Raw genomic sequence first — 23,619 nt, 5'->3', positions numbered from 1 at the left:
CTGCCCGCCGCCTGCTGCTATTATTTACAAATAATGCAGGGCGGTGGAGGACAGATCTAGTCTGGCTGCTTACAACAGGGGGGAAAGTGTTACTGCAGTAGAGGCTTCAGCTGGCGGCTGGGCGCTTTGATGTTGTTTACTCCCGACACCTCTGTCTGCAGTGCGCACACTTTCCTGCCCCTCAGCCGCCCCAAACACTGCTGAAATTATGGCGCCCTAGGCCATGGCCTAGGTTGACTTGCCAGAAATCCGGCCCTGGCTCCAGGACTCCAGGCGGATTCCTGAATTTTTAAAGGGACTCCGAGCAGTGCAGAAACTATGGAAAGATGCATATCATTTTAAAGCTCTCTTTTTACTCTTTCCAATGATATATAAACCGCCGCCCTGTGCCTTTTAGTTTTTGCTATTTTCGCGATCGAAATTGCCGCGGCCGCGATTTCGATCGCGAAAATAGAGAAAACTAAAAGGCATAGGGAGACGATTTAGGTGTCGTCAGAAAGAGGAGAAAGAGAGCTTTAAAATGATATCCATCTTTCCATGGTTACATTGTATTACACAGGGCGACTTTTTCTCAAAGTCAGCAGCTCCATTCAGCAGAAAAAGTCGCCCTGTGTAATACAATGTAACTATGGAAAGATGGATATCATTTTAAAGCTGTCTTTCTCCTCTTTCTGACGACACCTAAATCGTCTCCCTACGGCCGCTGCAATTTCAATCGCGAAAATAGCGAAAACTAAAAGGCGTAGGGCGGCGGTTTATATATCATTGGAAATAGGAGAAAGAGAGCTTGAAAATTATATGCATCTTTCCATAGTTTTTGCACTGCTCGGAGTCCCTTTAAGGCCACTGCTAGCATAATAATTTTTCTGGTGCGTGTACATGCCTGCCTAATTTTTCTGGCTGCACTGCAGCTGCAACAACAAAACAAAAGGCATGTTCATGTGTCAATTCCCCTTCGTGATCATTACCTTGCCACGGGGAAGGGGCTTGCGTATCACAATGAAGCAATGACCGCCGGCTATATGAGTGTCTTAGGGGGGGGAGGCGGCACACCCAAGATATTAAGTTGCTTCATTGTGGACAGACCAAATTCGATCAGCTGGACAGTCACTGTTGTTCTGTCATTCAGCTACCTCAGCCCGGCGACCATATGGGCTTGATAACCGCCATGGCCTGCCCTCTTGCCATGGCGCGCACCAGTCCAGCACGGCCGTCACTACACAAACAGCTGTTTGCGGTGCGTTACACAGTGAGTTTGGTCTGTCAGTGTGAAGAAGTACTCTAATTACACTCCCTGATTGATGTATACGCATGCAAGATGTTTTAAAGCACTTTAGGCCTCCAATTTAGCATGCAATGTGATTTCTGCCCATAAAACGCTGCTGTGCGTCAATTCCAGATTTTTCCCTGGGACTTTTGGTGTGTATCCCACTCCACCATGGAAAAACTCAGATGTTAGACCCCTTGAAACATCTTTTCCATCACTTTTGCGGCCAGCATAAATGTTTCTAGTTTTCAAAGTTTGCCTCCCCATTGAAGTCTATTAGCGGTTCGAAAGTTTGCGCGAACCCGAACTTTTTCGGAAGTTCGGGTTCGAGGTTCGCGAACCTAAAATCGAAGGTTCGAGCCATCTCTATTTGTGAACAGGTTTTAGCTGATTTGCATCCTGAAGCTTTGATATAAAATACTCAAACCATGTGAGATATTGCTATCATTATTATTATTATCATTGATTGATTTATAAAGCGGCAACATATTCTGTGGCGCTGTACAAAGTAAGAAACGAACATGGGGTACATAATATACAGACAATGGTGTACACCAATATACAAGATACATAATCGGTGACAAAATACACAAACGATACAAAATACAGAATACGGAATTGGTAATGACAGTAATAAAAGTAACATGATGAATAAAATGTATAATGATTTCAAGACACAAAAGGGTGAGAGACCTATATTGCTATAGAGGTGTGTGCCCAGACCAATCATCAAATCAATAACTCAATTAATAATATACCATTCTCTTAATTAAATATCGCTGTACAAAAACTAGTAAAATAAAAAGGAGGCCATAAAACCGTGTTAGGGTCCTAAATTACCAATAGGGGTCTCTAACATATGAGTATATGCCCTGGATCGTCCAGAATAAAGCTAAATGTGAGCAGCAATGTGTGAATTATCAATACTGAAATGGTAAGGATTGCAGTTCTAGCAGTTGTAAGAAGCTAGCCACTGCCAGCTAATGGATGCAAGTTTTTTGCACTGGAACCAAGCCCAACCCATGAACCCCCCCCCCCCCCCCACATCCTAATTTCCCCCCACCAAACTTTACACCTGGCACAGTGCAGTAATGCAAGTACCATTCTCCCGGCATCCATCAAACCCAGACTCATTTATTGTATTACCAGACTGAGAAGAAGAATGTTGTCACTCCAGAGAACATGTCTTCTCTCCACTGCTCTGGAGTCCAGTGGTGATGTAAGGTCTGGATGCAGCTGTTCAGCCATGGAAATCCATCCCATGAAGCTCTTTCTGCTCTTGTGCTATTCTGAAGGCCATATGAAGTCTGCAGGTTTGTAGCTACTGACTCTTCACAAAGTTGGCGAGTGGCGACTTTTGTACATTGAGCGCCTCAGTATGTACTGCCCTAGCTCTGTTATTTTCAGAGTTGCTCGGGTAGTACTTTTTAATACCCGCCCGGATCCGGGTACCCAGATATCTGGATCCGATTCGGGTACCCGGATCCGACCTTGTGGATACCCGAGTGAATTCGGGTATCTGACCAAACCTGCGGGTACCCGACCTATTCGGGTATCTGGATAGAAAAACCGGAAGTGCCCTTTAAATAGCTTTAAAAATGGTTTTTAGGGTAAATGATGCATGTAGCATCATTTTTTTTTTAAAGGGAAACACTAATGTATTATTTGGTGGACATAAAATGAAAAAAAAAAAGCTGTCAATTAACATCCGGACTAGGTTCCAGACAGCGGTCGTACAGCCCACATTGGGCTTGATTCACAAAGCGGTGCTAACTGTTAGCACGCCTGTGAAAACCCCCTAGGCATGTTTAAACAAGCTTTTCGCGCGCAAAACTTTATGCGCGCAAAACTTTATGCGCGTAAAACATTAAAGCCTATTGGACTTAGCACGCGCATAGGACTTTGCACGCGCAAAACTTTGCGCACGATCCGATTGAGAAATCCGGTGCTAACCTACTTAGCACCCTGGTTAGCACGTCTAAAGACTTTAGACGTGCTAAGTAGGTTAGCACCGCTTTGTGAATCAAGCCCATTGTGTCCAAAGTCCAATCGCACAACTGGGACATGACAGTTTTCAGCCCAGACACCTCCAAAAAATGACACAGCAATTGTGTTTTGGGTTGAATATAGGTGGTGGCATCAGCAGCAGTAGCCTGTGGCACCGTGGTGGTGGGAGCCAGCGCCAGCTTGCTTCAGCCTCTTGAACTCCTCATGCTCAACAACATGTTTTTTGGCCAGATGGGTGATGAAGCTGGAGGTGCCATACTTGTAGGGGTCACAAACTCTGATCATCTGTAGTTTGCACACATTGCATATGGCAAACTTGCTGTCCAATGAGGGCAGAGTGAAAAACCGCCAGATTGGGGAGGTGAAGATTCCCCTGCGGCCTGAATGGGATGCTGCGGCTTTTCTCCCTGTGGCGGTTGGGGGTTGAGTGGTGCAGCTGGTGGTAGCGGTAGAAGGATGTGGTGGGTCCCGCATTCCACGGCCACTGTCTGCAATGCTGATCCTCCGTGCCAAACCCACCGATGCATCCTCCTCCTCAGAGTCAGAGCTGACATCCCCATCCTGTGGATGGTAGTCACGGTCCTTCATCTCATTATCAACATCATACCCCCCCTCCTCAAAACCCAGAACATTCTCCTCAAACTCCTTGCGGCTAACAGCCCTGAGTTCAATCGTGGCGCCTGGAGCGAAAAGCTCGCTAACTGAGGGTAGGCTGCCCGCTGGGGTCGACACTGACACGGCAGACCTTCTGAGAGTGGCCGTAATGTTGCTCCCTGTCCTCTTGCCCTTGCTGCCCCTCCCCCGGCTGCCTGTGCCAGCAGACATAGTACAACTTATACGTGATGATGTCACCAGATGATGTGGGGTACTTTTACTTTAATGAAATCGGGGTTGGACTTTAAATCAAATCAGCACGAAGTGACAGACCGCAGAGTAGAGGACAGGCAGTCAGTGCACACTATCTGTCTAACCGTCACACTGACAATGCTCAGCTCAGCAGCACTGCAGTAATCTTTAGTAAGCTAACACAGTACAACTCTCTCTAACAACTAATTGCAATACTAACTATCTATATAATACAATACAATAACACAGTAATCCTATTCCCTCCCTAACCTATACTGTCCTGCTGGCCTGCACAGCACACACAGACACAGACAGGACCTAACTGAGTGAATGAAATAAAACAATTACACTAGCCAGCTAAAAAAAACAATAGAACAATAGTGTAGTGAAGGTGTTTAGCACTCAAAGCTTTAGGTTTATCACTGTATACAGGCAGCACTTGCTAAGCCAACAGCACTGGAGCAAGTCTGTTAGTGACCAGCCAGCCAGCCAGCCACACAAGCAAGGACGATCTGTCTCATAGTGATGGGTCGTTCGCAAACGAGCCGGCTCTAAGAGCCGGCTCTTTGCTGCGAACGTCAAGAGCCAGTTCTCAGTTTCAAAAGAGCCGATGCCTCAGCCGCCCCACACAGCTCTGATTTGCTGTGTAATAAAGGGCGCTGAGGCATGCTGGGAGACAGGGCCGGCCTTTGACCTGAGCGACCTGTGCGATCGCTCAGGGCGCCGGCTTCCAGGGGGCGCTCCTGCCGCCTGGCCGCATGTAGCTGGCTGTGTCCGTCTCGCTCCGCCCCCCCCCCCCGTGCGGCCACCGTGATGGAGGGGGGAGCCGCGGGGAGAGCAGCCCGTCCTCTCCCTCCCTCCTCTCCGGGCGCTCTCCGTGCTCCCCCCTGCAGAGTGCAGACTGCAGCCAGCAGTGAGAACAACTCACCTCCCTGGTTCCGATCGCCGGCGCCTCTCACTTGCCGCTGGTCTCCTCTTGTACATTGTCACTGATGCACAATAAACTTCCTGCTTAACAGGAAGTTTACTGTGTATCAGTGTCAATGTACAAGAGGAGACCAGCGGCAAGTGATACACCGTGAGAGGCGCCGGCGATCGGAACCAGGGAGGTGAGTTGTTCTCTCTGCAGTCTGCAGCAGCATCGGAGGGGGGAGCACGGAGGGTGGCCCGGAGAGGAAGGGAGGGAGAGGTCGGGCTGCCCTCCCCGCGGCTCCCCCTCCAGTATGAGGGGAGGGGAGCACCTACCTACCTACCTAATCTATACTGGGGGCACCTACCTATCTAGCCTGTACTGGGGGGGCAGCTACCTATCTAATCTATACTGGGGGGCAGGCAGCTACCTATCTAATCTATACTGGGGACACCTACCTATCTAACCTATACTGGGGGGGGGCAGCTACCTATCTAATCTATACTGGGGGCACCTACCTATCTAACCTATATGGGGGGGGGGGGCAGCTACCTATCTAATCTATACTGGGGGCACCTACCTATCTAACCTATACTGGGGGGGGGGGGGCAGCTACCTATCTAATCTATACTGGGGGCACCTACCTATCTAACCTATACTGGGGGCACCTACCTATCTAACCTATACTGGAGGGGCAGCTACCTATCTAACTTATACTGGGGGCAGCTACCTATCTAACCTATACTGGGGGCACCTACCTATCTAATCTATACTGGGGGCAGCTACCTATCTAACCTATGCTGGGGGCAGCTACCTATCTAACCTATGCTGGGGGCAGCTACTTATCTAATCTATACTGGGGGCAGCTACCTATCTAACCTATACTGGGGGCAGCTACCTATCTAACCTATACTGGGGGCAGCTACCTATCTAACCTATACTGGGGGCAGCTACCTATCTATACTATACTGAGGGAACCTACCTATCTAACCTATACTGGGGGGGGGGGGGGGGGGGGGGCAGCTACCTATCTAACCTATACTGGGGGGGGGCAGCTACCTATCTAATCTATACTGGGGGGGGCAGCTACCTATCTAATCTATACTGGGGCAGCAGCTACCTATCTAATCTATACTGGGGGCAGCAGCTACCTATCTAAGCTATACTGGGGGCAGCTACCTATCTAACCTATACTGGGGGGGGGGGCAGCTACCTATCTAATCTATACTGGGGGCAGCTACCTATCTAACCTTTACTGTAGGCAGATCCCCCCTTTAGTGTATATAGGCTTAGGCTACTAGTCTTACAGTCGCAGATCCCCTTTTAGTGTATGTAGGCAGCAGATCCCCCCCCCCCCCCCCATTAGTGTATGTGTGTGGTGCGCTCACACGCGAAGAGGATGAATTTGGGGGGGGGGCACCAAAATCTGGTTCTGCTCAGGGCGCTGTGAAACCTAAGGCCGGCCCTGCTGGGAGATGTAGTCCTCCTCTTGCAGCCTGTAAGAGTGTATGGGGCGGAGCAGAGCAGTAGCAGGAGGGATTGCACCAGTCAGAGAAGCAGTCTGGAGTTGTCATGGAGACGGGGGCGGGGCTTTTACTCCGATTCTGAGTGGTGTCTAGTGATATTTAATGAAGAGCCGATTGAGAGCCGTAAGAGCATGGGCGGGACAAGGTCCTCCAGCACCCTAAGGCTGGGACACCAAAGTGCGCCCCTCCATCCCTGCCACTCCAGCCGTCACACACTGATTGCTATTAGACTAAGAGGTGCCACAGGGCCCACAACCTCCCTAACACCTTAATATCTAGTTATCTGGCTGCAGTCACTGCTATGTATCCCCTTTTCTTATTTCTTTCTGCTTCAAACACAATTAGGAATGACAGCTGAATGAATTGTGCGCCCCCTCCTACACTGCGCCCTGAGGCTGGAGCCTCTCCAGCCTATGCCTCAGCCCGGCCCTGCGTAAGAGCCGGCTCTTTAATGGGAGCCGATTCAGAAGAGCCGATTCCCTGAGAAGAGCCAGAATTCCCATCACTACTGTCTCATCATGCCAGCCCTCTTATAACACAGGGGGGGCTGGCCAGGGTTCCCTTCTGTGATTGGGTGCCAGGGCTTAGGCTGGGAGGCCTCTGATTGGCTCAATGAGGTCAGGTGGAGCTGGCCAGAGTTCTCCTCTGTGATTGGTTGCTAGGGCTTCTGCTGTGAGCCTTCTGATTGGCTGGGAGCCCTCTGATTGGCTCAATGACATCATCTCCCTTGTTACAGTACCCAGATGCGGATATCCGCGGGTACCCGCCGGTATCCGGATTATGCGGCCAGATACCCGCATAGAGCTATCCAGATATTGGCCCAGGTATCTGGATCTGGATCCGACCCGGATAGCGTAAAAATGGTCGGGTACCCGGATCTGTGGCCTATGACTTTGAGGCTGAGTTAATATTGTAGTTTTCACTTTGTCAGGGGCGTTTCTAGGTTCCTTGGCCCCCAAGATGGAATGCATGTGCGGCACGCGCAGCAGTATTTCACATAAATAAGCCCCTCATCTGGCTTCTGTCTTGTCTTCGGCTGGCTGGCCTGTGTGCTGTACTCGGCTTGTGGTTATGCTGGGCTGCCTGGCTGGTGGTTATGCTTTGCCGGCCTTACTTTGCTGGGTCCTGGGCCTAGGGCTTTGCTGGGTGATTTGATGGGGGCTTTTCTGAGTTGGGAAATTTTCTGGGGGTTTCAATGGGGTGAGGGCATTTGGATGCTTTGCTGGGCTGGGGGCTTTACTAGGCTTTGCTGGGCTGAGGCCCGGAGGCTTTGTTTTGCTGGGGGCTTTGCTAGGCTGAGGGATTTGCTTTGCCCGGGGCTTTGCTTTTCTGGGCAGGGGGCTTTTCCTTGCTGAGGGCCCAGGGGCTTTGCTGGGATCGGGGGCTTTGCGCTGCTGGGCCCCGGTGGCTCTTTTGCCTGTCTGGGGGGCCCAGGGTCTTTACTTTGCTGGGGGCTTTGCTAGGCTGGGCTGGGGCTGGGGGTCTTTGCTTTGTTGGGCCCAGGGGTTTGGTTTCCTGGGTGTTTTGCTTCAGCATAGGTAGCTTGGTATAGATGCCTTCAGGATAGGTAGCTAGGTATAGGGGTCTTCAGTATAGGTAGGTAGGTAGGTATAGTGGCCTTCAGTATAGGTAGGTATGGGGTCCTCAGTATAGGTAGGTAGGTATTGGGTCCTCAGTATAGGTAGGTAGGTATGGGGCCTTCAGTATAGGTAGGTAGGTAAGGGGCCTTCAGTATAGGTAGGTAGGTATGGGGCTTTCAGTATAGGTAGGTAGGTATGCGGTCCTCGGTAAATGTAGGTAGGTAGGTATGTAGGTAGGTATGGGGCCTTCAGTAAAGGTAGGTAGGTGGGTAGGTATAGATGCCTTCAGTATAGGTAGGTAGGTAAGGGGCCTTTAGTATAGGTAGGTATGTATGGTGTCCTCAGTGTAGGTAGGTAGGTATGGGGCTTTCAGTATAGGTAGGTAGGTATGCGGTCCTCTGTATAAGTAGGTAGATATGGGGCCTTCAATATAGGTAGGTAGGTGTGGGATCCCCAGTATAGGTAGGTAGGTAGGTATGGGGCCTTCAGTATAGATAGTTAGGTATGGTGTCCTCAGTATAGGTAGGTAGGTACAGGGCCGGGCCGAGGCATAGGCTGGAGAGGCTCCAGCCTCAGGGCGCAGTGTAGGAGGGGGCGCACAATTCATTCAGCTGTCATTCCTAATTGTGTATGAAGCAGAAAGAAATAAGAAAAGGGGATACATAGCAGTGACTGCAAGCCAGATAACTAGATATTAAGGTGTTGGGGAGGTTGTGGGCCCTGTGGCCCTCTTAGTCTAATAGCAATCAGTGTGTGACAGCTGGGGTGGGAGGGATGGAGGGGCGCACTTTGGTGTCTCAGCCTTGGGTGCTGGAGGACCTTGTCCCTGCTCTGGGTAGGTACAGGGCCGGATTTCTACTTTTCAACACCCTAGGCCAGCTATCAACAGGCGCCCCCCCCCAATGAGTGGTATTAAAATACTAATACAAAATATAAAAAAATGATAGGTCATTAGACCCTGGACTATGGCTAAAATTAGATTGTGATCTCTCTCTCTCGCTCTCTATCTATCTATCTATCTATCTATCATCATCTATCTATCTATCTATCTATACACACGCACACATACACACACTCACATACACTACATACATACATACACAAACACTACATACATACATACACACACACACACACACACACACACACAATACACCACACACATACACCACACACTACACACTATACACACACACAACATACATACACACACTACATACATACACACACACACACACACACACTACATACATACACACACTACATACACCACACTCACACTACATACACCACCACACTACATACACCACACACACACTACATACATACATACATACACACTGTACACACACACACACACACACACACACACACACACACACACACACACACACACTACACACATACACACACTACATACATACACCACACACACACACACACACACACACACACACACACACACACACACACACACACACACACTACATACACATACACACACACACTCACACACACACACACACACTACATACACCACACTCACACTACATACACCACACTCACACTACATACACCACACACACTACATACACCACACACACACACTACATACACACACTACATACACCACACTCACACTACATACACCACACACACTACATACACCACACTCACACTACATACACCACACACACACACTACATACACCACACACACACACACACACACTACATACATACATACATACACACACACTGTACACACACACACACACACACTGTACACACACACACACTGTACACACACACACACACACACACACACTGTACACACACATACATACACACACACTGTACACACACACACTGTACACACACACACACACACTGTACACATATACACACACAGTGCCTGAGCCTTCTCTCCCCAAACAAACATTGCAATGCAGGACAAGCAGGCATAAGATCTTAGATCTGTATAGCTGAGCTGCAGCCTGTCTCAGCCTCACACATGCCTGACATTCCTGACGCTGCCTGCAGCGTCTGTGCTGCACTGACTGAGGAGCAAAGGCTGCAGCATGATTTCACATTCATGTAACAATGCTCGTGGTGTTAAATGCACAGCTGCTCACAGTTTTATCTCAATTTGCATCCCAGCCTCTATTCTCCCTCCCCCTGTGCAGAGCTGGCTGTGCTGACTTTCATTTGTACCTCTCGTGCAGGCACTACTCCATTCCTCCTCAAGCAGGTCTGCTCGGCTCTATACAGCTTCATACTTCCACAATGCCAAGGGGGAGGGGCGGAGAGACGACCAGACCTGTTGGAAGAGGGAGGAAGTAGAGCGTGCACGGAGAGGTAAATAAGAAACAAGATCAGAAGAGCCTCCCCGGCTTGTACGGAAATCATTACCTCTCCCACCCTGTCCTGCAGAAATAGGCAGAAGCCGGGGAAAGTGCAGAGACTCCACCACGATTGCTGCCTGCTCCCAGTGCCCCGCAGGCATCTTTCATCCCCCACCGCCACACAAGTGATTCATGTGCCACCCGACTCAGCCTGCCCGCCGCCTGCTGCTATTATTTACAAATAATGCAGGGCGGTGGAGGACAGATCTAGTCTGGCTGCTTACAACAGGGGGGAAAGTGTTACTGCAGTAGAGGCTTCAGCTGGCGGCTGGGCGCTTTGATGTTGTTTACTCCCGACACCTCTGTCTGCAGTGCGCACACTTTCCTGCCCCTCAGCCGCCCCAAACACTGCTGAAATTATGGCGCCCTAGGCCATGGCCTAGGTTGACTTGCCAGAAATCCGGCCCTGGGTAGGTATGGGGCCTTCAGTATAGGTAGGTAGGTATAGGGGTCCTCAGTATAGGTAGGTAGGTATGGGGTCCTCAGTATAGGCAGGTAGGTAGGTATGGAGCCTTCAGTATAGGTAGGTATGGGGTCCTCAGTATAGGTAGGTAGGTATGGGACCTTCAGTATAGGTAGGTATGGGGCCTTCAGTATAGGTAGGTAGGTAGGTATGGGGCCTTCAGTGTAGGTAGGTAGGTATGGGGCCTTCAGTGTAGGTAGGTATAGGGGCTGCCTCTCCCCATCCTCCACTCATCCCCCCATACCTACCTACCTACCTACCAACCTACCTATACTGAGGACCCCATATCCGTCTACCTATACTGAAGGCCCCATACCTACCTACCTATACTGAGGACTCCTATACCTACCAACCTATACTGAAGGCCCCATACCTACCTACCTACCTACCTATACTGAGGAAGCCATACCTACGGTCACTAGGGGAAAAGTCAGGAGGGAGAGAGAGGTCTGCAGCTGTGCGCTCCACGTCCACGCCGGAATCCAGGCATAGGTAAGCCCGTGTTGTAATTGTGTGGGGGGGGAGGGGTGACGAGCGAAGGATGGGGGAAGGGAGGTAGTGAAGGGCGGGCGGAGTCGCTGCGATCTGAGGTCTGAGGCCAGAAGAGTGCGAGCCTGGGCGGGAGGCTCACGGGGCACTCTGGCCATAATTGATCCGGGGCACCATGGCAACAGATTTGTGGGCGGTGCCCAGGATCAAACGCCCTAGCGACGCCGAGGCACTTTGTTATACCACTAACAGTTGACCATAGAATGTTTAGTAGTGAGTAAATTACACAAATTGATTTCTGTCGGTACTACGCTGGAATTCACTGAGCTCCTGAGAGTAGACCATTCTTTCACAAATGTTTGTAGAAGTGGTCCGCATGCCTAAGTACTTGATTTTATACAACTGTAGCCATGAAAGTTTTTGTAACACCAAAATTCATTGATTTGGAGGGGTGTGCAAGCACTTTTGGCAATATAGTGTATATATAGCTAATATGCATTTGGTGGTGATTAAGAGATCACAGTACTGCTGGACCAGTCATTGAAATCTGTGTCATGTTTGGGACCTGTTATCTCTGCCAGGATGTAGATTTCAATTACCACGCCACATGCACCTGCCACTAACGAGGATTGCGCCGCTCTTACGTCACTGCAGCCCACTTGCTCTGTTGTCGGTATCACAGCAGAGCTCCATTTTCCGATTTCATTGGCTCCTGACTCTGTGATCGCTGTGATTGGCTCCCTGTGACCACAGGGTCAATAGCCAATGAAATTGGCTACTGACCGGGCTTACGGAGCTCTGCTGTTATACCGACAGCAGAGCTAGTGGGCTGATATGATGGTAGAGTGGCGCAAATGGCACGAGGGCCAGGTCTGTGTATCAAGGACATCAGTGAGCTCAGTTATTATTATTTTTTTATCAAGAAGTCTCTGTTCCCTTAAGGGGCCAGAGACCTCTGGTGCGTAAGTGGTTAAGAACATTCCTGTTGTCATTGAATTACTTTTGTTCTGCTTTATTGACAGCTCCGTTGCAAAACAACCTCGTACGAGGAGCGGTGGATAGTGTATTAATCTTACCCTGCAAATACTCCACTGATAACGGTAAGAACAGTATGTGCTGGGGACGAGGATACTGTGGCTTCTCTGGATGCCCCAATGAGATCCTCAAAACCGATGGAGACAAAGTGACCTGGAGTCATTCAGGGAGATATCAACTGAGAGGAAATCCATCGACTGGAGACGTGTCCCTGACCATCAATGGTGTGTTCAAGGATGATGAGGGAACATACTGCTGTCGTGTGAGGGTCCCGGGACCATTCAATGACCTGAAGACGGACATCACGTTGGAAGTGGAAGATGGTATTATGACCCTTTTATAGCATTACAATTAATCTGGAAAGGCATCTGCTTTGTATCATACAGTTAAGGCCCCAGTTCAGGATTAGGTTTGTCAGTAGTTTGGAGATAAATTTCATCCCCATCCACACTTCACTGCTGTCCCGTCCCCCTTTTATGTTTCCAGGTAAACTCGTATTCCAGAGACAGGATATGAAACAAAAAATCCAACCAATAGGGACAAAAACACCAGTAAAACATCCAGAGTACGTTCCAATCTCTTTTATTGTAGTCAGAACTAACCTTTTATTTTCCTGGAACTGGGCATTTGCGCTGCAAAGAACCTCCTGTGGTCCCCCAACCAGACTGTAACGATCGGTGTAACACAGAGAGGGTCGGATTACCGGTGATCTGCAGTATCACCGAGAATGCAGAATATACCCGATTATTGATGATCTGCAGTATCACCGATAATCAGATATATCTACTAACCTCTGGACACCTGAATGATAGAGTGTATTGGTGTAACAGTTATACTTTGAGTATTGCACCTGAGGGGCAGGTGCGAGGCAGTACAAGTACTGCACAAGAGACAAGTTCCTTCCACTAGCCTGGACTCCCCCGAGAGAGGAGTCAGGCTGGAAGTGGGAAGGACAGAGTGAGAGTGACACCAGTGAGGAGATGTCACTAACAGATCTGGGAACTGCCTCTAACCGTAAGGTCAGTTCTCGAGGTCGGGCAAGCCAGGTCGTTAACACACAGACAGATAAGATACAGAATCAGGAGACAGATACGGAATCCAATGGACAGGCAGAGTTTGGCAACGGAGTATCAGAATGGCAAGGTACAAAATCAATAGGCAGATACAGAGTCCAGGAACGAGCAGAGTTTGGCAACAGGATATCAGAATAGCAAGGTACAGAATCAGGAATCAGAAGAAGGGTCAGGCAGGCAGAAGGTCATAACAAATAATACAATACAATATTCCTAACGCTAAGGTGTAAACTCCTTGATCATCCACACCTTTGGAAACTGAGCTAGAACACAGATACTGACAAGGTCTGAGTGCTACCACGTAGTGATCGCAACACCAGACGCCAGAGGAATGACCAGCATCCAGTATATATACTATAGCGCTCTCCGGCGCCACCCCTAAGTGCTGGACCAATGAAAAGTGGTGAAAATGTCAGCTGACCAGCTCGGTCAGCTGACTCTTCTCTGGCTGTCATATAAGCTCTGCCTCTCAGCGCACGCGCGCGGGTCCTTCTGAACCTGTGTGGACTAGCAGTCCCAGCCACACCAGACATGTTTTGCAATGTATCCGCTGATTCGGGCGCGGGAGCCGCCGCGCTGCTCTCCAAGCAAGCGGCGGCTTCCCCGCGTCCAACCACAGTGTCAGTAGCATTGTTATGCGCGCAATCCGCCGCATCCAATGCGGATTCCACCGCTCTGTCCATGCGGCATGCGGCGGTTTCCTCGTGTTGTGCCGCCATGTTGAATGCGGAAACAGCCGCCTCACTCTGAGCACTTGCGGCGGCTTTTCCACGTTTCCTCACACAGACCTAAATAGTGCTGGATGCCAGTGCCAATTCCTCAAGTGGGTCACCACTCCACTATTGGTAATGGTAACATATATCAGTCAAGCGAAGATGAGGAGAAATCCACTGGCAAATAATCATGAAGTTTATCTAGTATATGGCAATACACTGCATGTGTATACCTGAGGAAGGGGGAGACCACGAAACAATAGTGTACTCTCATATACTACAACAACAACAAATAACATTTGTAAAGCACTTTTCTTCCATAGGACTTATAAGCATAGCTCAGACCAGTAATTGGTTGATTGGTAAATTGTGGTAAAGAAGAGGAAGAATTCTATAAGTCCGGAAATAGCAGGCTAAACAGGTGGCTTTTCAGTCTGGATTTGAATAACTCCAGGAAAGGGGCTGTCTTTACTGAGCGTGGTAGGGAGTTCCAAAGGGTTTAAGGGCAGCATGACAGAAAGCTCTGGCTCCAAAGGTTTTAAGGTGACCAGGATTATGGATCCTGCTGATCTGAGGTTGTAAGAGGTGTGGGGCAGCTTCAGCAAGTCCTTTATGTATTCAGGGCCCAAATTGTGCACTGATTTGAATGTCAACAGTCCAATCTTGAAGAGTATTCTCCATTTTGCTGGTAGCCAGGGCAGTGAGCGAAGGATCGGTGTAATGTGACAGTGGTAAGCAGGGTCGGACTGGGACACTGGGGGCCCACCAAAGAAATTTCAACCTGGGGCCCACACATCCCATGGTTGCGGTGAAAAAAGGGCGTGACCATGCACCGGAAGGTGGGCGTGGTCATGATGTATTATGGACAGGGCCAAATGTACATGATCTTAGCAGCATTGTAATTCAGAGACACTGCTGCCCAGCAAAACTTTGCATAGAGTCCTCTCCTTCAATAAAAAGTAATGTCCTACTTTGCAGAGATTGCGACCGCAGAGGTTGCGACTGCATCGGGGCCCATGGGCCAAAGGGGCCCCGAAGGGCCCTCCCTCAACTACAGTATTACCTCTCTATTGGTCCTGTGCTGATAATAATCACTTCTATAGATACTTTGAACAGTGGTAATCATTAACAAGCTGTTCCCCATCCCCTTCTTGCACCTCTGACACTGTAGTTGCCATTGGCAGGTTTTGGTGCGTCGTATCAATTGTTATGTTTAGAGTGCTTGGGGGGGCCCATTGTAAAATTTGCACCAGGGCCCATAGCTCCTTAGCTACGCCACTGCTCTCAGCATGGGTGATTACAGCACTGAGAAGAGAATTTTTGTGCTGCAGGCAGCAATTGGAGCTCTGTCACACAAGGAGGGGGGGGGGGGGGCCCAACAGAGATCTGGAGGGGGGCCCACCGAGGGAAAAAACTGTACTACTGTGGCCCTGGTGGTGAGGCTGGTTTGTTAGCAATCTGGCACTGGCAGCAGCATTCCGCACTAATTGCAGGCAGTGCAGGTCCTTGTTTGGGAGACCTGCATAGAGGGCATTGCAGTAGTCCAGCCGTGATGTGATGAAGGCGTGCACTAGGGTTGGAAGATCTTCTGGGGGAATCAGATGTTCAATTTTTGCAATGTTCTTCAGATTAATGTGAAACAGTAGAAAGACAGGGTCCGGGAACCGGTGCCTTGCAATGATCCACACTTTTATTTTATCCCCAACAAGACAGACACATGACAATCAGGGCAGGTCTTGAAATCTGAACTCTGAATGATTCTTTATCAGTGACTTAGCAGAAGGCTATTTGTGAAAAGAGCAGAAGGCAATTTCTCTCCAGTCCCTTACAATGGTCTTTCAGGACAGGAATTTTTTCCCCTTGGACTGACAGTAATTTATTGTGCCTTTCCCCATCAAAGCACTCCAAGCCGCTGCCTGTGCGGTCTGTTGGTTAAGGCGCCTCTGTCCGCAGGAACCCCGGCATAGGCTGCCAGCAGCATCTAGTGACGATTTTTCTCTACCACATTACCTATAAAACGTTCTTCATCTTCAGATGAAAGTGGGAAGATTTGGCTACAGCCGAAATTTGGTATCTGAAGCTCAATTTGCCCATTGATTAGCACACCAATCAATATTAGAGACTAGCTGATAACCCGGCGTTGCCCGGGAATGTATTTGGCTGGTGTCGGCCCCCCCACTTTTTCTAACCCTAACACACAAACACTGAATGACCAAGTTTGTGAGCTTTGGCATCAATAATTTGTATATTCCCATAGAAATTAAACACATTAGATTGTCTGTTTGTAACTCCGCCCCTCTCCAGCATTTGAACCCCAGTCACCCATTGAGTAACTTTAGCAGGTTTGAGGCATCTTCTATTAACTAGGCTGACCAGGCGTCCTCTTTTGCCCGGACAGGTCCACTTTTTCCGACCTGTCCGGGCCGTCCTCCTGGGTTTTTAAAATGTCCGGGTAGTCGGTAGTGAAGAGCAGTTTGGGAGCTGAACACGAGCCGGCTCTTTAAAGGGAGCCGTGCGGCCAAGCAAGCCAGAAGAGCCGATGCTTTCTAAAAAGCCGGAATTCCTATCACTAGACTGAGTCTCAGTCTAGTGATAGGAATTCCGGCTCTTTAAGCATCAGCTCTTCTGGCTCGGCTCCCAAAGAGCCGGCTCGTGTTTGGCTTCCAAACGGCTCTTCATGATGGGAACCAGCCAAACCGGCACATAGCAGCCGCACGGTGGACCGATGATGTCACTTCCTGCATTTGAATTCACCGGCGCACGGCTGGTGTGGGCGTGTGGCTGACTCGGCTCCTATCACCTGCCGATCTAAAGGTATGTATGCTGCCAATAAGATTGCATTTGTGGGGAAATGTGCTGCCAATCTCATAGCATTTGTGGGGAAATGTGCTGCCAATCTCATAGCATTTGTGGGGAAATGTGCTGCCAATCTCATAGCATTTGTGGGGAAATCTGCTGCCAATCTCATTGCACTTGTGTGAACATCTGCTACCAATCTCATTGCACTTGTGGGGAAATCTGCTGCCAATAAGATTGCATTTGTGGGGAAATGTGCTGCCAATCTCATTGCACTTGTGGGGAAATCTGCTGCCAATCTCATAGCATTTCTGGGGAAATCTGCTGCCAATCTCATAGCATCTGTGGGGAAATGTGCTGCCAATCTCATAGCATTTGTGGGGAAATGTGCTGCCAATCTCATAGCATTTGTCTGGAAATCTGCTGCCAATCTCATTGCATTTGTGGGGAAATCTTCTGCCAATAAGATTGCTTTTGTCTGGAAATCTGCTGCCAATCTCATTGCATTTGTGGGGAAATCTTCTGCCAATAAGATTGCATTTGTGGGGATATCAGCTGCCAATCTCATAGCATTTGTGGGGAAATCTGCTGCCAATCTCATTGCATTTGTGGGGAAATGTGCTGCCAATCTCATTGCATTTGTGGGGAAATGTGCTGCCAATCTCATAGCATTTGTGGGGAAATCTGCTGCCAATCTCATTGCATTTGTGGGGAAATGTGCTGCCAATCTCATCGCATTTGCAGAGAAATATGCTACCAATCTGATTCCATTTGTGGGGAAATTTCCCAATTTCTGCGAATCTGATTGCATTTTGTGGTCGGCCGGCCCTCCACCATGTGGTTTGGAAAAAAAAACAGCCCTCCATGCCCGCGAAGTTGGACAGCACACTGCTAAGGTCTTGTATATTTGACCCCACCCATGACCACGCCCACATGCTGTTGTGATCGTCCTCTTTTTTGGAAATCAAAATATGGTCACCCTATATTAACATTGGCAGCAATTTAAATATTCCCCTTGAAAATCAATAGGTGAATTTTGATTGGCCATTATAGGCTCCACTCACTTCCCTGAATATTAATCCCAGTTACCCAGTGACCATCTGGGCAAAGTTTGAGAACCCTGCCAATAACAGTGTAAGAAGGCCGGCAGTTTATATTTTCCCAGTGAAATTTGCCAAATGGTTTTCCCCACTTTTTGTAACCTGGACAATGACCAAGTTTGTGAGCTTTCAGGTCCTTGGCTTCAATGAAAACAAATCTGATTGGCTGTTTGTGGCTCCACCCCTTTTCTGAATTTGAACCCCAGTCACCCACAATTGATTGGCATTTCTCGGCTACACCCACTTTTCTGAATATTTATCCCAGTCACCCAGTAACCAACTGTACAAAGTTTGAGAACCCTGCCATTAACAGTGAAGAAAGGCTGCAGTTTACATTTTCCCAGGGAAATCTGTTTTTGACTTCACCCAGTGTTTGCAACCATGACACACAGCCACTCAATGACCAAGTTAGTGAGCTTTTGGGTTCCTGACATCAAAATTGTGTGAATGGAAGCAGTTTATTCAGCAAAGAAATCTGAGTGGCTGTTTGTGGCTCCGCCCCTTTAGTGAATTTGAACCCCAGTCACTTAATGACTGACTGTAGCAGGTTGGAGGCCTCTGCCATTAACAGTGTAAGAATGGCAACAGTTTCAATTTTCCCCATGAAAATCAATAGGTGCATTTTGATTGGCTGTTGTAGGCTCCACCTACTTTTCTGAATATTAATCTCATTTACCCAGTGACCAACTGTGTCAAGTTTGAGAACCCTGCCATTAACAGTGTAAGAATGACTGCAGTTTATATTTTCCCATGTAAAAAGTTAGTTGTTTTTGGCTCCACCCACTGTTTCTAACCTTGGCATACAGTCACTCAAAGACTAATTTTATGAGCTTTGGGGTCCTTGGCATTAATAAGTTGCATTTTTCCATTGAAATTAAACAAATCTGATTGGCTGTTTGTAGCCCGCCCCCTTTTCAGAATTTAAACACCAATCTCCCAGTGACTGACTGTACCAGATTTGAGGCCTCTGCCATTAAGAGTGTAAAGCCCCGTCTACATGAGGTGATCCGGCGGTTTGATTAGCCACCGGATCGCCTCTTCCGCATCCACGCGCGTACCCGCCGCGTCCCCGCTTACCCACGCGTGCTTCGGATTCGATCCCCCGCTCGTCCCCGCTGGCGCCGCTTATCTTCCGCTCGATTCCCTGCCATTGTCCCCTCGTGGGGAACGAGCAGGGAATCAGCGGTGGCGAAATCCGACCTGACGTGTAGACGGAGCTTAAGAATGGTAGCAATGTAAATATTCCCCTTGAAAATCAATAGGTGAATATTGATTGGCTGTTGTAGACTCCACCCACTTTCCTGAATATTAATCCCAGTCATGTCAGTGACCAACTGTGTCAAGTTTGAAAATCCTGCCAATAACAGATTGGCTGAAATCAATCTAACAAATCTCATTGGCTATTTGTGGCCTCACCCCCTTTAGTGAATTTAGACCCTAGTCACCCAATGACTGACTTTGAGGCCTTTGCCATTAACAGTGTAAGAATGGTAGCAATGTAAATATTACCCTTGAAAAAATCAATAGGTGAATTTTGATTAGCTGTTGTAGGCTCCACCCACTTTTTAAATATTAATTATAGTCACTCAGTGGCCAACTGTGTCAAGTTTGGGAACCCTGCCATTAACAGTGCAAGAATGTTTGCGTTTATATTTTCCCATGTAAAAAATGTAGTTGTTGGCACGGCCCACTTTTTCTAACCTTGACATACAGTCACTCAATTATGAAGTTTATGAGCTTTGGGGTCCTTGGTATCAATAATTTGTATATTCCCATTAAAATTAAACAAATCTGATTGGCTGTTTGTGGCTCTGCCCCCTTTCTGAATTTGAACCCCCAGTCACCCACTGACCAACTGTACCAGGTTTGGGGCATCTGCTATTAACAGTGTAAGAATGGCAACAATTTAAATATTCCCCTTGAAAATCAACAGGTGAATTTTAATTGGCTGTTGTAGGCTCCACCCATTTTCATGAATATTAATCCCAGTCACCCACTGACCAACTGTGCAAAGTTTGAGAACTCTGCCATTAACAGTGTAAGAATGGTTGCAGTTTATATTTCCCAGTGAAATTTGTTTTTAGCTCTGCCCACTCCGCCCACTAAATGACCAAGTTTGTGAGCTTTTAGGTTGACTGATTTGAACGAAACTTGGTATACAGATCCCTTACTACCTGGGATGATTGACGGTTCTGGGGGTCTCGTGCCCCCCCTGCACACCTGGGCGGAGCTACAAACAGCTAATCAGATTTCACCTATTCATGTCAATGGAAAAAAATTAAAAAGCTGCAATTCTCACAGTAATCAAGCCAGAGTCTCCAAACTTGGCCAATATTCAGGAAAGTGGGTGGTGCCTACAACAGCCAATCAAAATTCACCTATTGATTTTCAATTTTCAATAGTTTCATTGCTACCATTCTTACACTGTTAATGGCATAGGCCTCAAACCTGATTCAGTCAGCCATTGGGTGACTGGGGTCCAAATTCACTAAGGGGATGGAGCCACAAACAGCCAATCAGATTTGTTTAATTTCAATGGTAAAATGCAATTTATTGATACTCCATCGCTCATAAACTTGGTCATTGAGTGACTGTATGTCAAGGTTAGAAATAGTGGGCGGAGCCAAAAACAACTAACTTTTTACATGGAAAAATATAAATTGCAGCTATTCTTACACTGTTAATGGCAGGGTTCTCCATGGGAATATTGAAACTGCAGCCATTCTCACACTGTTAATAGCAGAGGCCTCAAACCTGCTACAGAATCCGAAGCACGCGCGGGTAAGCGGGGACGCGGCGGGTACGCGCGCGGATGCGGAAGAGGCGATCCGGTGGCTAATCAAACCGCCGGATCACCTCATGTAGACGGGGCTTTACACTCTTAATGGCAGAGGCCTCAAATCTGGTACAGTCAGTCACTGGGAGATTGGTGTTTAAATTCTGAAAAGGGGGCGGGCTACAAACAGCCAATCAGATTTGTTTAATTTCAATGGAAAAATGCAACTTATTAATGCCAAGTACCCCAAAGCTCATAAAATTCGTCTTTGAATGACTGTATGCCAAGGTTAGAAACAGTGGGTGGAGCCAAAAACAACTAACTTTTTACATGGGAAAATATAAACTGCAGTCATTCTTACACTGTTAATGGCAGGGTTCTCAAACTTGACACAGTTGGTCACTGGGTAAATGAGATTAATATTCAGAAAAGTAGGTGGAGCCTACAACAGCCAATCAAAATGCACCTATTGATTTTCATGGGGAAAATTGAAACTGTTGCCATTCTTACACTGTTAATAGCAGAGGCCTCCAACCTGCTACAGTCAGTCATTAAGTGACTGGGGTTCAAATTCACTAAAGGGGCGGAGCCACAAACAGCCACTCAGATTTCTTTGCTGAATAAACTGCTTCCATTCACACAATTTTGATGTCAGGAACCCAAAAGCTCACAAACTTGGTCATTGAGTAGTGACTGTGTGTCAAGGTTACAAAAAGTGGGTGGAGTCAAAAACAGATTTTTCTGGGAAATTGTAAACTGCAGCCCTTCTTCACTGTTGATGGCAGGGTTCTCAAACTTTGCACAGTTGGTTACTGGGTGACTGGGATTAATATTAAGAAAAGTGTGTGGAGCCTAAAAAAGCCAATCAAAAATCACCTGTTGATTTTCAAGGGGAATATTAAAATAGCTGCCATTCTTGCACTGTTAATGGCACAAGCTCCAAACCTGGTACAGTTGGTCATTGGGTCACTGGGGTTCAAATTCAGAAAAGGGAATAGAGCCACCAACAATCAATCAGATTTTTTTCATTTCATGGGAAAATACAAATTGATGCCAAGGACCCCAAAGCTCACAAACTTGGTCATTGAGTAGTGACTGTGTGTTTAGGTTACAAAAAGTGGGCGGGGCCAAAAACAAATTTCACTGGGAAAATGTAAACTACAGCCCTTCTTACACTGTTTATGGCAGGGTTCCCAAACTTTGCCTAGATGGTCACTGGGTGACTGAGATGAATATTCAGGGAAGTGGGTGGAGCCTATAATAGCCAATCAAAATTCTCCTGTTGATTTTCAAGGGGAATATTTAAATTGCTGCCATTTGTACACTGTTAATAGCAGATGCCTCAAACCTGCTTCAGTTGGTGATTTGGTGACTGGGGTTTAAATGCTGGAGAGGGGCGGAGCCACAAACAGCCAATTTGATTTGTTTAATTTCTACGGGAATATACAAATTATTGATGCCAAGTACCCCAAAGCTCACAAACTTGGTCATTGAGTGTTTGTGCAGTAGTGTTAGAAAAAGTGGGCGGAGCCAACAGCAGTCAAATACATACACTGGCAACGCCGGGTCATCAGTGGGTGGAGACAAATACAAATTTCACTAACGGCCGTGCAGAGCTACTTCGCGCACAGGACCACCCACATCGCGGTGAGACGTTATCGTAGCACCCGCTGCCCTGTAAACGGCGCACCCAATTCGCCATTTACAGGGCAGCGGGTGCGACGTTAACGTCACACCGCACACTATTACTGTCCCACCGCGCTGCTCGTGATGTGGGTGGTCCTGTGGGCGCTCCTGTGGGCGCAAACCACCTAACGCTTTGGTTTGCGCCCACTAGCTCTTAAGGCTCCTAACCGGCTTAGCGCCGGTTAGTGAATCGAGGCCCTTAACTATGATAAGGCTCCGATAAAGCACCTTACTCTGATAAGTCACCTTAACTAAAAGGCATTGATAAGGCACCTTACTCTGATAAGGCATGCTATTTGTCTTAGTGAATCAAGCCCATAGATTTTTACAGCCCCCCTCCCTCGCTTATTAACGCAATGCAGACTTAATGCGACCTCTACTGTGCCCAGTGGGCACATATTTGCTAGTCTGTCTATAAAATCTACTTATTTGGATAGGCAATATCTCTAAAAATTGACTATAAAAGATCTGTCTTTACATTTGCAGTAAACCTGGTCAAGGGGTCGCTGAACGAGAAGCTGACACTGCCTTGCTCATACTCCACGGATCACGGCAAATTCCCCATGTGTTGGGGACGAGGACATTGCCCAGTCCTGTCATGCCACAATACAATCCTCTCTACTGATGGAGAAGACGTAAGCTGGAGGCAATCAGACAAATACCAGCTGAAGGAGGACATAGAGACGGGCCATGTGTCGCTGACCATCAACAATGCCAATGAGGATGATGGCGGGGTGTACTGCTGCAGGGTGGAAGTCCCGGGCGTGTTCAATGACATCAAGAAAGAGATCCGTGTCCAGATAGAGCACAGTATGATAACTGTTTGAATTGTTAAAAGAAACCCGACGTGGGGAAAAAAAATTGGCTTTTACTTACGTCAGGTTTCTTCCAGCCTCCTGTAATCTTTGAGGTCCATCAATGGTCTTCCCAGCCCATTCCATTGATCTG

At 48.0% G+C, this 23,619-nt stretch overlaps 1 protein-coding gene across 3 annotated transcripts in view; it reads left to right on the top strand.

Moving 5' to 3' along the window:
- LOC137561749 (polymeric immunoglobulin receptor-like) overlaps positions 1-23,619 on the top strand; it is a 120,021-nt gene that overhangs the window by 80,183 nt on the left and 16,219 nt on the right. For all 3 annotated transcript variants that reach the window (XM_068273099.1, XM_068273097.1, XM_068273098.1), the window contains 2 exons: positions 12,515-12,850; positions 23,158-23,481. In XM_068273099.1, coding sequence (XP_068129200.1) covers positions 12,515-12,850; positions 23,158-23,481 — 660 coding nt within the window. The remainder of the gene's footprint in view (positions 1-12,514; positions 12,851-23,157; positions 23,482-23,619) is intronic.

Source organism: Hyperolius riggenbachi, chromosome 3 (genome assembly GCF_040937935.1).
Source record: "Hyperolius riggenbachi isolate aHypRig1 chromosome 3, aHypRig1.pri, whole genome shotgun sequence".
Taxonomy (NCBI): Eukaryota; Metazoa; Chordata; class Amphibia; order Anura; family Hyperoliidae; genus Hyperolius; species Hyperolius riggenbachi.
This window is presented reverse-complemented; position numbering and strand designations above follow the sequence as displayed.